A 15,722-nucleotide genomic window follows, 5' to 3' on the forward strand; every position below is an offset into this window, starting at 1 on the left:
GGGGGGGGGGTGTTTTGGTTTTTGTAGTTAAATAGAATTAATAGAACAGACACTAATGCTCCCCAAATTTGCTAGCCCAATGCTTGAAAAGGTTTGGAGACAAAAAGGAAACTCTGTTTAATACTCAAATCTTACTAAGTACATTTCATAAATTCATTGTATCTGTTCTCAGGCAGGGATACATTCACCCCTTTTGTGCAAAGCTTAGTACAAGAACTCTGAACTCAGCACTGTCCTTAGGCACTACTGATATTTGGGGGTTGATGCTATCATCATCATAATTTTTAGCATTATTATCATTATTACAGGTTTCAAGTGTTAAGAATCCATTCAGATGCAGATACAACTCTGCTTTATGAAGAAACCTTCTTAAAGGTTTGCTGTGTACACTCTGGTCCCACAAAAACTGACATGCACAAATTTTATTTGATGGGCTACCTGCACAAGGGATGCACTCATTCCCATTTCATTAATGTTATGTGCACTAATTAAGCTTTTTTTTTTTTTTTTTTTTTTAATATAAGTAGACAAGCGGGAGAATGCAGTCTTATCTCCCAGGATCTCTCTTTGAGAGAAAGTTAGTAACTCTTGAAATAATTATAACTCAAATGTTTCCATAATGCTGAGCTAAGTACAAACAGTACCAGTACTCCAACCACAGTATAGCTTTCCACTGAAATCTGTTTATAGGCTTATTAAAAAAAAGCCAAATCTCTCATAAATGAAACATCATATACTGAAAATAAAGAAGCATCACAAACAGTAAATTTACTACAATAAATTATTTAGCTTGGTGTTTCATATACTCTGAAAACAAAGTAGATAAGAGAAATACAAATTAACTTTTTTCATGTTATTACAACTTGGGAGAAAGTTGTGACTACTTCAGAAGAAGTTGCCTTTACTCCATTTTAAGAGAAAGAAATACATTAAGAGCTAGAAATGGAGTCATGCATTCATTGATAAGGGCATGAAAAATAGCTTCCCATGGAAAAAAAAAGCAGTGCCATGGATTTTTGCTTAAGATTTGGCTTACCTGCAGGCAGCTTCTTGTACTCTCTTGTTGCTATCCAAGATACGCTTTAGCAACTCAGTCATTAATGGCTTCAAGTATGTGTCTGGGGGTTGACTAACGACCCAGTGTGCATAGCGACTAAGAGTCCAGCATGTAATGGAGCGCACAAGAGCCTTTTTGTCAGAGAGGCACTGAATAAGGTGAGGGATTAACTCTGGAAGATATGGAATCATACCCTGCATGCAGCCTAGAAGGAAAAACACAGCTATTGCAGTACCAGAATTAACAAAAAGTTCTATTGTTTTCTGTTTCCTTTAAGAGACATACTTTCATTCTATGCACAATATGCAAAGATAACAGTTATTTTCAAGATATACAAAGCAAGTCTACCCAATTTATATAAAGTCCTAAAAGAAACCCTACATAAACAATAATTAAAATGTCCAATTAAACTTACATTCATTTCTACTACAATTCTACTTCAGTGCTTTCTATTACAATTCTACTCGGTCTGCAGAAATTCTGCTTTATTAAATGTAGTATAGCAAGTATATTCAAATACAATGAGTTTATAAAGCTTGAAGGTCCTACATCAGTCTACTCAGAGTAAGCAAGAAAACAAGTAGAGAGACTCTGACTTGACACCAAATCATCACATTAAAAAGGATTCCTTAAGCAACTCAAAATTCTTCTTGTATTTTTCCTAATATCACATGAATACTGACCACCAATAAAAGCCACACCATTCAAGTAAGCAAGGGCAGCAATACATTGAGATTTGCTAGAAATACTAACTTTCACCTTACTTGACTTGAAATGAAAACCAAGTAAAAAGTTTTCTAGTAACAACAAAAAAAAGTAGGTCCATTAGACTGTGTGGGAAAAGAAAGATAATCCAGGCATGGACCCAAATGTACTTTTCAGCCTGTAAAAGATGCTGATAGAGATGCTGAAACATCAGGCAAAAAGCCAGACAAGACTGTGAGTAAGCAAAAAGGAATGGAAGTTATTCTATTTTTATTGGGGAACCATCCACAAAAGGCAGCTTAGGGTACTAAAGTCACTTGAGTGGTCTTCTCCATTTCTGAAAATCATTTTTAAAAAAAATATCTTCTACAAAATCAAGGTAGTATTTAGTGAGAGATCAACAATTGTATGCTGCAGAGTTAAAACAGGGAGAAATAAAAGAAATTATGTAATCAATTTAGCCTCCTAAACATGCATAAATTTGAAAATTAACAATAAAATAACTGCAGTCACCTACTAGTAGATGTAGAGATTAATCACTGAAACTAAACCAGCTAAGAACATATACTTGTTTGCATAAGTAAATTCACCTGATCCACTACCCTGATATGCACTGTTGCCTTACCTTCAGCAATTGCACCAAGAACGAGGATACCAGATTCTTTAACTACCCACTCAGGGTGGAAGAGCAATTCCTTCAATAGGGGCAAGATGTGTGGCAGAAGTTCATCTCGAAATACATTGGCTAGGACATCTAAAGCAGCAGCAGAACATTTCCCTGAATGGAATTAACAGTGTTAAATCTCTGCTTATTATACAAATAGTTGTAGTTAGGCAATATAATCCTTATTTTGAGCTGCCAGTGGATTCTCAGTGCATTAGGAGGAAAGATACTTCCATTTCATTACAATACACAGTGATCCACCGTGCTCTGGTGCAAAGCCACAGATCTTTGAAAGCCATTATTATTACAATATCAGTTCCTTCTTAATCTCTCACACTGGATCACACTGGTCTCATCAGTAAGCAATACTTCTTATTTGTCAAGCTGTGCTGATGCTTCCTCTCTGTTCAAATTGGAAGTCAAATATAGAACACTGCATAAGAAATAGGGCACACAATTCTGATATTGAGATAACAAAAATTTTCTGAAATCCAGATAACATATGTCATTACAGATTTCTAAACTGCTCTGCTATTTCTCTTCCAGGCCACTATTTCTGAACAACTTCGGCTTTCTCACCATCTTAATCAAAACTGTGCATCACAGGGCACCTTATTTATTTGAGCTATCTTCTTCAGAAAATATGTATTTATTTCTGCAATCTCTATATATAGCACTGACAAGAACAGCACTAGGAATCTAAAACTATTTTTTTCCCCAAAAAGCAGCTTTACAGAAACAAGCATATCTGCACTCATATTTTCAACAACAACAATAACAATATTCCAGATACATTTCTAAATTGTTTAACCATAATCCTGAAGGTACATTCACCTATTGTGAAGACTTGTGGCCTTGGAGAAAGAAAAATGTGGCTATGTTCAAATCTCAAAACATTAGTCCACAATGAGGTTGTTTGCAAAACATATTCAAATCTTATTTGTCAGAATTTCACTAGCTCTTTTTTATCATTGAACTTAAAAACCAGTTTGTGGCATTTTTTTTCCTTACAACACGGCCTCTTAGTTGAAAGGTCCTAATGACAGACATAGAGGCCACCAGAATTCTGGTTTTCTCACAGCTATCTCCTCTCTTCATAACTAAGGAACTGTATTCTGTCAGAAGCAAATTCTTCACACGAAAAAAGAACTACTAGTAGTGGCCATAGGTAGTAGCATGTTCACATGGGGAAGAAAAAACAAACCCAAAACAAAACACAAACCAATTTCAGAGAGAAGACTGGAATTAAAGAAAGCATTATTAAGCTTGCTCCACTTATCAGTGTGCAAAGATTTTTTTCCTCCTTTTAAACTAAAGTTAAACAGGTGATACATGATTTTTATTATCTCAAAGAATTAAAATTCTAAGTCCAAAAGCTCCATTGAATTGCATCAACTAAATATTTTTAGCTCAACCTGCCATATTGATACTAAAAAATAAACTTACAGATGGATAGCTTTTGCCAATGCAGCTACAAAGTCAAAATGTCTTTTGAAAGGCTCTCTGTATTCAAAAACAAAGACTCAGTATTCCTATACACAAACTCCTCTTCTTATTGTGGTTTCTGTATTATGCAAGTTGATTTATTTTAAAACATTTTACACATTACTTTGACATACTTAAATTCCAGTCAGAAATAGTATCATCGTCATCGAGTTCATCATCATCATCATCATCATCTTCAATACCATCTTCTTCATGTTGCTGAGCCACCGTCTTTGAACGATGAAAACGAGGCCTTATGTCCTGCTCACTGTCTGGAATAGCTTCATCTTCTTCAACATCCCCCTGTCATCAAATTGCTTTATCAGATAAACTAGTCCAACTATATTGATCACGGAAGTTAACAATGTAGTTTTAGTCCAAGACTTTGTAAATATATGAAAGATTCACATCCCACTTGAGCTATCCAACTAACAAAATGCCAATGCTCCTGTGTTCTACTGCGGCATTTACCCGGAAAATGACAGAAGATTCAAGCAAGAGACCTCACTCTTATCCACGCTCTCCCACAAAGTATCCTTCATGTTACAAAATTACTCAATAGGAATGAAATAGAAAGAACTAAAAGAGAAATTCTGGTACACAGACATATTCTGAAACGCAGTCATGGAAAAAGCCATGTATTCAATCTGGAAGGCATGAGCATTAATTCTCAACATTTTTTTAGGCTGCATTCTTGAAGTAGTTCATAGTAATAGTATCCCAGTTCTGCGTAAATTGGGTGGGATGGGACTGGGGCAAAGCCGGAGTGCCATAAATTATTTTCCAATAAACATAGCAGCAGTTGCATTTAGTATTTGGAACAGCATACCTTGCCCCAGAAAGCTAATTCTCCATTGAACAGATGGTAGGCCAGATCTACCCATTCTGATCTGAATCATTCTGCTTTATAGGTCAGAAGCTAACCAGCTATTCCTCTAGAGTAAATGGAATTGATACTCACCTTCAACAGAATAATATCAATCTCTGAATATTTCATACCATTTACCAGCACAGGTATCAGCCTACGAAGAAATATTTATGTATGTTAAAATAACACATAAAAAGGCAAGCCAGCTTTCAGTTATACAGGCCATAATCTTGGTTGTAACCCTCACCTCCCAAACCAAAAGAAAAGCTTAGCCTTATAACAAAAGCTAGTACTGAACCAAGCTCCATATCATAAGATTCATCAATACTTTGTAATGAGAAAATGTGTTAATTTCAAATTACAAACTTTTAGACAGAAGTATCCAGATGGTGCAACTGATGAATTTGTTCTGAAGCACCTTTCAGAAATTACATCCATAGTTTGTCACTTTATTTACTTGTGGATGAAGACTCTACCTCATTACTGTTAAAGACGGAGGCCTAACTACATTAATCCCTCCTATCACTTTGTGACTACTTTTGTAAAACAAGACCCAAACATTGCAGAGATCTTGACTAGTCTGTATTAGGTTTTACTTCATTATTAAACTGGTTATGGGACTCCAACTCTACAGATGTATAGCTAAGTACTAAGGGAAAAATACTAAGGGAAAAAAGTAAAATATTTCCCATAGAAACATGTTCATCACAACAACAAAAAAATCCATAATATGTGTTACAAGCCAAAAGAAGCTAATGACAGTGGATGACCCAGCAACAGGGATAGACTCAAACTTGCTATATTCTGCAGCTGAGGATGATGGTTTTTGAAGGTGCAAGGCTTGCACTAATGTTCACCCATTGCACTGGCACATTACCTTCTAAACTGTGAATGAAGGAATAGCAAGTATAGACATTATCATGAATTCATTGGCTTTTCTGCAGCATACTTTGAGCAGTATGCATTTTATAAGAAAGGCTACAAGCATAAAATGGAACAAAATGTTAGATACCACATGAACATGTTTTAAGAAAACACTGTCCCATTTTTAATTTAGTATACAAAATTTTAGGATTATCAAGTATTAACAAACTTATATAGCTCCCTACTCAAAGAGAACTCCACCAAAAAAAATTTGCCTTCAACACACACGGCATTGAAAGATCATGGGAAAAAAAATGTAACATTATTCTTAGTAATTTGTTTTTCTAGAAAAAGCTTCTAAAGCTTTTTTTAAAAAGTTTTTTTTTTTAAATTCAGTATAGTGGTGTTGCAGTGTCAATGTTCATGTAGCCAAAAGAGGTTTAATACTAACAGTTATTAACTATTAGTGTTATATATATTATATACTGTATTATACAGTAACATACTGTAGTTATTTACTACATAATGTGTGTTGGGAATAGGTGGACTCAGGAATGGTGCTATCATTCTTTTGCTTTTTGAACTACAAAAGTAGAATTAAGTATGACCGTTTAAAAATTTAAAAATCATTTCTCATAACATTGGTTCTCTTGTTTTTAATTCTATCCCTTCTCTGCAACAGGGCTGTGTTCTAATCTCAGTTTTCTACTTTTTAAATTGCTTATGGAAACTGGACTTTTCCTTCTTCTTTTTTTTAATTTACTTCACAGCTGCCGTGCTTATTTTTGCTGAGAAGAATGTGTCCCTTCAGTCTGTCATTCTGTTCTTCCATTCAAAATCTTGAGAGTCTTAACAAATTCAAAAATCTGTGCATATTTGAGAAGAAAGAGTATTCATTTTCTGGTAACACTGAAGAATTAATTTCCTATTGTAAAAGACTTCAGATTAGTCTAGAGAAAATTACAAGCACTGTTGCAGACATGCAGATGTTTACGCTTCACATGTGGGTATTCACTCCCATTCAAACAAATTCTATATTTTGAGGCATAGGATAACTAGTTAGAAAAACTAGGTTTTGAAAGTTACCAGGCTGCAGAAGTATGAAGGAACAAATTCTACATGCTTTCTTCAAGTTTAAATTGCAATAGTAACTGATATAAAATTGATTTCTAAATCCAGGTTACATCATATTGTCTTATGCACTTTTTAAAATGAGGAACTTTTTGCACAACTATGCACATAGAAGCATTGCACAGAGACATCCACATCAGCAGTAATCAAGACAACATGTTCATGGTACACCAGGTATTACAGGTAATGAATGTCATGTGCAGATGTTTATTTGAGTGTAAGTGCATGTTTGCATCCATGGGAAGCTTAGCAGCTTGTTAAATTTGAGGTAAAGCACTACGGTGACACAGTTGTTTCTGGAGTTCAGTGGGTCTGAAATCTTCAGAAATCTTTTCAATTATACTATGCACAAGAACTAGCTATAGAAAAATTCATCTAAATATACTGCAAAGTAGATACGGTCTCTATAACAGAGTACTCAGGAACAAGTCAACTGAAGTTTTAAGTTTAATGAGTTGTAGTTCTTAATACTTACTTAGTAAGATGCCGACATAATACATCTTTACAAATTGGCTGTTCAGCCAAAGTCAGCCAAAACTCACAAGCCTCCAAAGCCACATTTTCATCTTGGTCCTGGGTCCTTTGAAGCATGTACTACACAATATAAAAATAAATATTTAAGTTAGAACTTTTTCATTACTAGTTCAAAGAGCACCTCAGCTATATAAGATAACATGGCTTATCCTTATTATGCTCAACATATCCAAAAAAGTGACAACTGGGGCAGTACCAGCATCAGCACCACATTTTAACACAATCTTCTCATTTAGGGTCAAGCAATGCCTTGACTTTGATCCCAGTCATTCTGGGATAATTATTTTAATGAAGAATAAACAACTGCCATATACACTGCCTGTCAAACACAGCATCAAGTTGGCAATTAGATAAAAAGAAATTTTTGCAATCTCAGTCTTGAAGGGAGACGAAGAGTAGGCAAGTGCAAGAGTAACATAGCTGTTCTGATAAATGGTTTTTTTTTGTTAATTCTTCTGCAATGCCAAAGAGTGGAATCTGCAGGCAATCTAGAAAATGTGACTCACCTCAACTATACTAATCATATGAGGAAGAAGGCGATCCATCCGTACTTCCAGCAACATTACCAGAGCACGGCAAACATTTTTGCGTACTTCAGGCTCCTCATCACCAGCCAGTGCAAAAAGATTCTGTTAGGAAACAGTAACAGTTGAAAAACCTCTATTCATCAAGTTCAACTTGTATTAAAACTGACACTGCTGCAAACTACAGTATGCAAATACGTACTTCTATACTCGCCTACCCTACACCTCAGAATACTATTTTATTTCTTAAAGCAAATTAACTCTTCACACTCCCAACATATTTTACACATAACCATGACACTGTGTAGTATTAACACTGGACAGTACTTCTTGAATTTTTTTTTCCTCCTGAATGTAAATTCCATCAGTAAACAGAGAACAGTGTCAGTACATAAGAGTAGCAAATCAAATGCTTTAGATAACTCAGTATCCTTCTCATCCATGTTTAGTAGCAGTATTCAGACAGACAAAGAGGCCCAGTGACATGCATGTTGCAGGACAGGTAAGAGACAGACTGCTGTCATGACTTTTGCAGCTTTACATAGCAAGATGTTACCCTACTTATGAAAATGAATCATCTTTCAAAATACATCTATTTTTGTGGCTTTCTGAGTGGTTAACTCTGAGCACAAGCACACAGAATGAACTTTAATCCATGGGGACTGAAGCTAAGAATGGGCAAACAAAAATGGGGAGCTGAGGGGTAGAGGTGTTGTTAAACATAGTTCAAAACTCTTGATAAATCAGATATGTCACTTGACTTAACTCCAACCAGTACACACCCACCTCAATAAAAGAATCTATGTGCAACATAAGAGCTTGAGTTCTGCTGATGATAAATTGATTGACGCATGCCACAGCATGAGACCTACAAATGGAACAGTTAAAATTTATGTTTTTATGAATTAAAAACATTTTTAAACTGTACACAGGCACCAAAACCATTAAACAAATACCTTCTACGGGCAAGTGAGAATAAATCTACACATCTGTAGTCTACCCAAGGAAAATTATTAAATCACATTTTAAGTACTGTGTTATACTCTAATATACTTAATAAATATTTTAAAATAAAGTATTCAGTAAAAAGAAAACAGGGCAGGATGACTGTGGCTGGCACATTTGTTCTGAACAGTATGTAAGGATATTCTTTTTGGGCATATTATGACTGTGATCTTCTCAGATATTAATAATTCCATAGAGTCAACATGGTGAAATTTTAGCATGACCTTCTTCGCTGTTAAGTATGCAACTTCCTTTGCAATATTTTTAGAATTTAGTGAGACCGATATGTGTCAAAAATATACCTAGAGCTTAGAACAAACACACACTTGTAGTAGGATACATATTCGTGGTAGAAACATTCTAAAAAACAAAGCACTGTTATTCTATTCCATTTCATGTAAAGCCATTACTTACAGGTCTTTTTCATTCTCAGTCACAAAAGTCAAATTCTCAAAGTAGAGGCATAAGGCAAAACTACCTCTAACGCCCTTTGAAGATTCATTACACTATTTTTACTAGTGTAACTCTAAACTTTTATTCTGTTCAGACATTTCTTGGAAGACTGTCCCATACAACATTGTTCAAGAATTGTCTTTCAGTGGATTTAAATATAAAGTATTATTGTATCGACACTACTAGTCCTTTTTATACCTCAGCACTGTGTACTCAAACTACCCTATGGGTGAGCAGGTAGCCTGCTTTAAATCTGAAACTGGTTTAACAGTCTCAAAGCCAAGAACCTTGCAGCATAAGAAAGAAGTGAGAGACTGTATAATACATTAAGGAAAGAAGCAATGTTTTCTTCATCTCTCACAGCTCCAAAGAGGTATGAGATTAGCTCAGTTGGTTAGAGCATGATGTCTTAACTCCAAGGTCATGGGTTTGATCCTTGTATGGGCCAATCACGTAAGAGCTGGACTTGATGATTCTTGTGAGTCCCTTACAACTCAGAATATTCTGTGAAACTTACTAAGTTTTATCTTTCCACAGGACCAAGTTCAAACTTTGTTACACATTATTCTTAGTGTGCATCTTTTACAGGTAAATTTCTAAACCATATCAGAATCCTAGCATTATATATTCTAAGTTATAATCTTCCTCTCAGTCTTCACTATCTACTACTCTTGGCAGTAAAGAATTGCCACGTCCAAGTTGTCAAATCTTTCAATATAATTTTCAAACAGGAGTTAAAACACATTTCATAGAATCACTAAGAATCACAGAATGGTTGAGGCTGGAATGCATCCCTGGAAGTCATCTGGTTCAATCCCCCTGGTGAATCAGGGCCTCCTACAGCCAGTTGCCCAGGACCATGTTCAGCTGCCTGTTGAATATCTCCAAGGATAGAGACTCCATCACCTCTCTGGGCAACCTGTGCCAGGTCACAGGTAGTCACTCTCACAGTAAAAAGGTGTTTTTTAAGTTCAGAGGGAACCTTCTGAGTTTCTGTTTGTGGCCACTGCCTCTGGTTCTGTCACTGGACACCACTGGAAAGAGCCTGGATATGTCTTTTCTTCCTCCCTCTCTTCAGGTATTTACACACATTGATTACTCCCAGCTCTTTCAGCCTTTCCTCGGACCTTTGTTGGACTCTTTCCAGTATATCCATGTCTCTTTTGCACTGAACTGTCCAGAAACTGGACACAGTACCTCAGGTGTGGCCTGACCTGGAAGATGAAGGGAAGGATCACCTCCCTTAACCAGATGGCAACACTCGAGCCCAGAATGCCCGTTAGCTTTTCTTGCAGCAGGGCACTCTAGCTACTGTTCTTCATAACAAATATTAGAAATAACAACTTAATTCTGGAATTTTTCTTCTATGCTGTTATTTTGGAGAGATTTAATGTAGTTTTATAGTGAAAAGATCATGAGCTCATTCAATTTGATTCAGGTGAAAGTTCACTTAAAACCAGAACTTTTTTCACCAAAACTCAGAAACTTTTGTCAGAGAAAGAATTTTTACTCTCCTATTGCTAAAGCCTTTAAAAAGGAATGCAAAATTATTATTTCAATCATAATATTAAGTACAACCCCTAGCACTGAATTTTTCATAATAATATGCAAAAACTTGAAAGAAACCATTTGATTTTCAAAATCATTGAGAGGTGAGATTGTTGCATCAACTAAGCAGACAAACATGGAAATTACTGATGCATGGAATCTTTGTTGATCTCTGCAGGATTATTTAAACTAAGTAGGTTTTAAACAAATCTACAAAATAGCAGCCTTGCTGCTCATATAAATAAAATTTAAACATAAAGTCTATAGGTAGCTTCAAGTATAATACATAAACCTACCGTATTTTTGGACTGCTGTGCTTGAAGAACTGCAAGAACTTAGGTATCATGATATTAAGTGGCCGGTCCAACACATCACTATCTAAAATTTCAGCAGAATCTTCACATATTTTCTGAAGAGCGCCAAAAGCACCCTGTTTAAAAGTAAGTAAATAAGTAAATAAATAAATAAAATCTTTCACATTCTGAATAACGCCAAATTTCAGACTTCATATACAATAGGTAATTTCAGCACAACATAGTAAATGTAGTTAGTTAACACTGTAAATGCAGTTAACTAAATACAGATTAAACTGAAACATCCCTAAAGGCATTTCATTTAAACCAACATCCACCAGCTCACAAGCTGTGTGAGCTGTGTGAGTCAGTAATGGATAAGTGATAAATTTAGTTTTATTCCGTTCATTCAATGATCATTTATTCAATCATATTTTTAAAAATGTTTAAAAGCTAGCTCTTATTTGATAAATAAATAGAATGGGGCAGGAGTGTCCAATTTAATTACATATATAAATATATTTTCTTTCATGATTTGTTATGGGGCAAAACAGATGACACTCAATTTGAGTTCCATTTTCAAGCGTTTTTTTTCTTTTTCTGAGAGAAAGCGGCACTAAAACACTACCTGACAGCATGGCATCTTGGACCATCAGTCATCTTTGAGGATCACTTTATACAAAATGTTTCATACACTTTCATGGAGACAGTATCAAGTAATTCACATGGGGTGATCAAGCAATCACAGATCACTTTTCCGGATTAAGTTACAATAAGAACGAACACTACTTTTATGTAAGAGAAAATTCAGGGTCAACTTAATGACACTGATGATGCCTAAAAGATTAGGCATCACAGAGTAGTAACTTCAGGACACTTCTCAGCTGAGATATGAATGACGACTATCCATCTGCAATGTTATTCTGCTTTTATGCAAAGAAAACAAATTCATTTGAATGAACAGTAAGGATGTCGACTGCAGGTAGAAAAAAAGGTATCAAACTGAGCCACTGTTCTTCAAGGAGAACACATGAACATGTATAAGACACACAGACATGTACACAATACTGTACATATACAAAGTCTCTGTGAAGAGAGATAAAAATAATCAAATTCAGATGATACTCTTTAATTTTCTATAAATCTCCTTACCTCACAGGTATTGTAATCTTCAGAATCCAATAGGCTGCAAAGCTTTGGCAAGAGTTCTGGCCAATTCTGTAATTCCCCTTTTGAAGCAATGGTTGTTATGAGAATGCCTAAAGGAAACAGAATAATGAAGGAAATGAGATCTCACGTACTTTCACATTGTTCATATAAATTTTTCTTATTTTTCTCCTCTCAGATGTCTTAGAACTTAGAAGATTTCTTGTTTTGTTAAAAACTGGCATGCATAAAAAAAAAAAGTTCATTTAATTGCACATGTTATTTGAAGGGCTTTGAAAAACAAAGGTGGGTTGTTCCCTCCTGCTACCTTGAAGGGCTCAGACATTAGAAATCAAGCATAAAGTAATTTTACTTAAGGAAATAACAATGTACAACATTTATACATATACATGATACAAAAGCATGAATGTGGCAATCTGTCAAATAAACTTACAATCGAGTTCTAAGTTATGTGTTCGCAACTTTACTGTGTCTACACAAAACATTAAGGACACATTCTACGACCTAATAAGAGCTTAAACACTCAGGCAGGTCATCCAGTTATGAACTGTGAGATCCAGCAAACAGACAGGTCAACCCAGAGGGTCACTAATTCTGTTTCCAGAAATCCCAAGAAAAACTAATTAGGTGACAAGAACTAGGAAGGCAGGTTATAAACTAGGACTGAATTTTTATGAGTTCATTTTGCCTTAACACAAAATGAAACAGGTAGGATAATCTGTTCTGCTACTGGCAGTTACTTCTAAGGGGTATGAACACAGAACTTAATACTATTAGAGCTAGTCATCTCTCAAGTGAAAAGTGATGGAAAAAGCTTCCCAAGTTTTTTCATTGAGCTAATCAGAACATATCATTTTTCTTTGGAATAAAATGTTAAAATTCTTGTTAAACACAAGAATACAGGACAACATTACAGAGCAAAGGACATTCTGGACAGGACACACAGCAACTAAACAATATTTTGCATCATGTTTCCTTTGATGCAATAGGCTGGAGAACCCACAGAGACAAAGAGCAAAAATTAAGACACAAGCTAAATACAAATTTTACAGCTCCAGAAGTAGTTTGTATCCAGTTCTCTTCATAACTGCAAATGAACAGAAATGATTCCCAAAAGCCTATGGAGATCTATGGAGTCTTAAAAGACTGCATTTTTCCTGAATATTATCATCCTGTAAAGAACATCAGATGCATTACTAGAAAATAGAAAAAGGCCTATTCCAGACAGCAACAGGATAAACTAGGAGGAAATACTTCCAGATGCACAGGCAACAAGTGACTTGAGGCCACTGGCCCTTGCAACAGAGATGTATGCAGTTCAGATCATACATGCCATTAAGAACTTTCTGTACAAATCTGTGGGAAAGCCATTTAACACTCTGCTAGTGTTTTTGAAATGTTGAAGAGACACTTCGGTAGAGACAAAGCGAAAAAGAGAGTAATATCAGACTACCAGGAACTTAGAGAGGCAACTGTTATTGCATTTGACACTTTGCAAAAAGTTTTAAGAACAATCAGGAAGCAGACACATAAAATTAAGTTTCAGGGACTTATGTTCATGCTGAAAAGAATCTTCATGGGATTCCAGTGAGCATCTTCTTCCAAAAGTGAAATTTTCCACACACACCTGCTTTATTTGGCCAGCAGGGAACAGAGACACCAGAGAAAAGACCAACACCTTCGTGGCTTTCTCTCCAGCACTTCAGGCACAGAAACATGGACATCAGAAGAATAAGCAAAGTAAAGAAATAAATCAGTGTAGTAGCCTGAAGCTTTTTAACAGCTTTGGGCTAGACAAGGCCCTGCCTTCTGACTATCATACTAAGCTACAAGGTTAGCAAGCTGAAACTGAAAGTCTTGTACTGTTTTGTAATTAACTTCAAAACAGTATTGCAGAATCTATTCTGTAGATATTTCACTTGACAAATGTGAAATCTAACTAATATAGCAATGGGGCTAACTAAGCAGTAAATACACAAGAGAACCAACTCCAGAGGGATGTCAGAAATTGTTAAAACAAAAGCTTACTCTTGACAGCATCTTTTATGTCACTGTTTCAATTACATGCAACCCCAGTTTACAGCATCAATTCAACAATGAAAAATTTAACATAAAGACAAAGCAGCTACGCTTCAGTACTTTTATGCCAATAACAGGACAGGGAGAAGGCTGGGGTTTTGATGGTGTTTCTTGGGAGACTGTAGCTCCTAACGTTGATTTCTGAACTCCTTAACTTTTAAAAGCTGAATTTCCTAACAAAATTTCCCCTCATAGGGCAATCATTAGCTTCAATTTCCTCCTGCAGTGAAGCTCTCCAGTCCTACTATTACTCTTAAATGCTCAAACTATTTTTCCTGCTCGCTTTTTAAGCAGGAACTACACTAAGGTCATGCCTTAGACTGGATTCTTAGAAAGTTTTAAGAACAGTTGCAGATACTTTCAAAAGAAATGCATTTATATCCTGGTAAATTTGTGGGTTCTCACAAATGCAGCTTGAACTTGAATCCATATTTCAAAGTTAGAACATAGGGGTTTAAAACCTGTACCACACAGCACAGAGAAGTTACACTCTGTTACTCTTTTGGGGATTAAAATAAGGATAAGCTAAGTAAAGATACAACAATGTGCAGTAATCATTTGGTCTCAAGCCACAGTTCTAAAATCAACTCTATTACCATGCTCATTCTCCTCAGCAAGGTGACTTTGGAGGACAGGATTAATCAGCTTGCCTCTGTCTTGGCCAAAAGGTATCAGCATTCATCTGGTTAGTACTAGATGCTGGAGACCACAAAGAAGAGCGAATCCTGCATTAAATCTTCTCTGATTCTTTATTTTGATGTACTCGCTCATCTCACTCTCAGAATTCCTGAGATCTTATTTGCAATTGGCTCATTAAATTGATAGTGCTTGAACTGCAAAACCCCATACTCATCAAAAATAGCAGCTCTAACTTGCACATGCCAACTCATGCTATGAAGGTAGTCTGGGTAGGTAGTAATATATTTACACCTAAGTAGTACCAAGAAACAAGCAGGTACCAGACCAACATCATTACTAAGAGAGATGGCTCCAGAGATCCAACAATTCAGATAGTGCAAAGCACATGCTAAACAGCAACACTTACGCAAGCACTCCTATATGCTGAAAAATCCCTGCAAGGATCACTTAAAGCTGAACAATGATTGAGCTACTAATCCGCAAGCACTTCGTACCAGGAAAAATTAAAGAGTAACTGCTTGAAAACAAATAATCCCTGCCTCCCTCAAAAAATCACCCCACAGATTGTCACCAAACAACCCTAAGATAGCAATCCAGGTGGAACTGGAATATTTTCTTCAGTCATCTCCATTGTACTCCACTGAAAATTCCTATGAATAAACAAGTAAGACTGACTCTTCTACAGCCTGAAACCAAAATGTACCTG

The 15,722-nt window shown here is 35.8% G+C and overlaps 1 protein-coding gene and 1 long non-coding RNA gene across 6 annotated transcripts in view; one reads left to right on the forward strand and one right to left on the reverse strand.

Moving 5' to 3' along the window:
• Window positions 1–15,722, forward strand: part of LOC126647426 (uncharacterized) — a 53,646-nt gene that overhangs the window by 30,140 nt on the left and 7,784 nt on the right. The gene's annotated exons all lie outside the window — the stretch shown is intronic.
• TNPO1 (transportin 1) overlaps window positions 1–15,722 on the reverse strand; it is a 70,625-nt gene that overhangs the window by 21,320 nt on the left and 33,583 nt on the right. For all 5 annotated transcript variants that reach the window (XR_007630585.1, XM_050329626.1, XM_050329623.1 and 2 more), the window contains 9 exons: window positions 12,284–12,390; window positions 11,135–11,268; window positions 8,619–8,700; window positions 7,815–7,937; window positions 7,250–7,368; window positions 4,873–4,933; window positions 4,046–4,214; window positions 2,388–2,540; window positions 1,037–1,262 (listed from right to left, as the gene is read on the reverse strand). Coding sequence is in view for 4 of the 5 variants with exons in the window: in XM_050329626.1 (XP_050185583.1) it covers window positions 1,037–1,262; window positions 2,388–2,540; window positions 4,046–4,214; window positions 4,873–4,933; window positions 7,250–7,368; window positions 7,815–7,937; window positions 8,619–8,700; window positions 11,135–11,268; window positions 12,284–12,390 (1,174 nt within the window). In the remaining variant the exon portion in view is untranslated. The remainder of the gene's footprint in view (window positions 1–1,036; window positions 1,263–2,387; window positions 2,541–4,045; window positions 4,215–4,872; window positions 4,934–7,249; window positions 7,369–7,814; window positions 7,938–8,618; window positions 8,701–11,134; window positions 11,269–12,283; window positions 12,391–15,722) is intronic.

Source organism: Myiozetetes cayanensis, unplaced genomic scaffold (assembly GCF_022539395.1).
Source record: "Myiozetetes cayanensis isolate MyiCay16 unplaced genomic scaffold, myiCay2020 scf4, whole genome shotgun sequence".
NCBI lineage: Eukaryota > Metazoa > Chordata > Aves > Passeriformes > Tyrannidae > Myiozetetes > Myiozetetes cayanensis.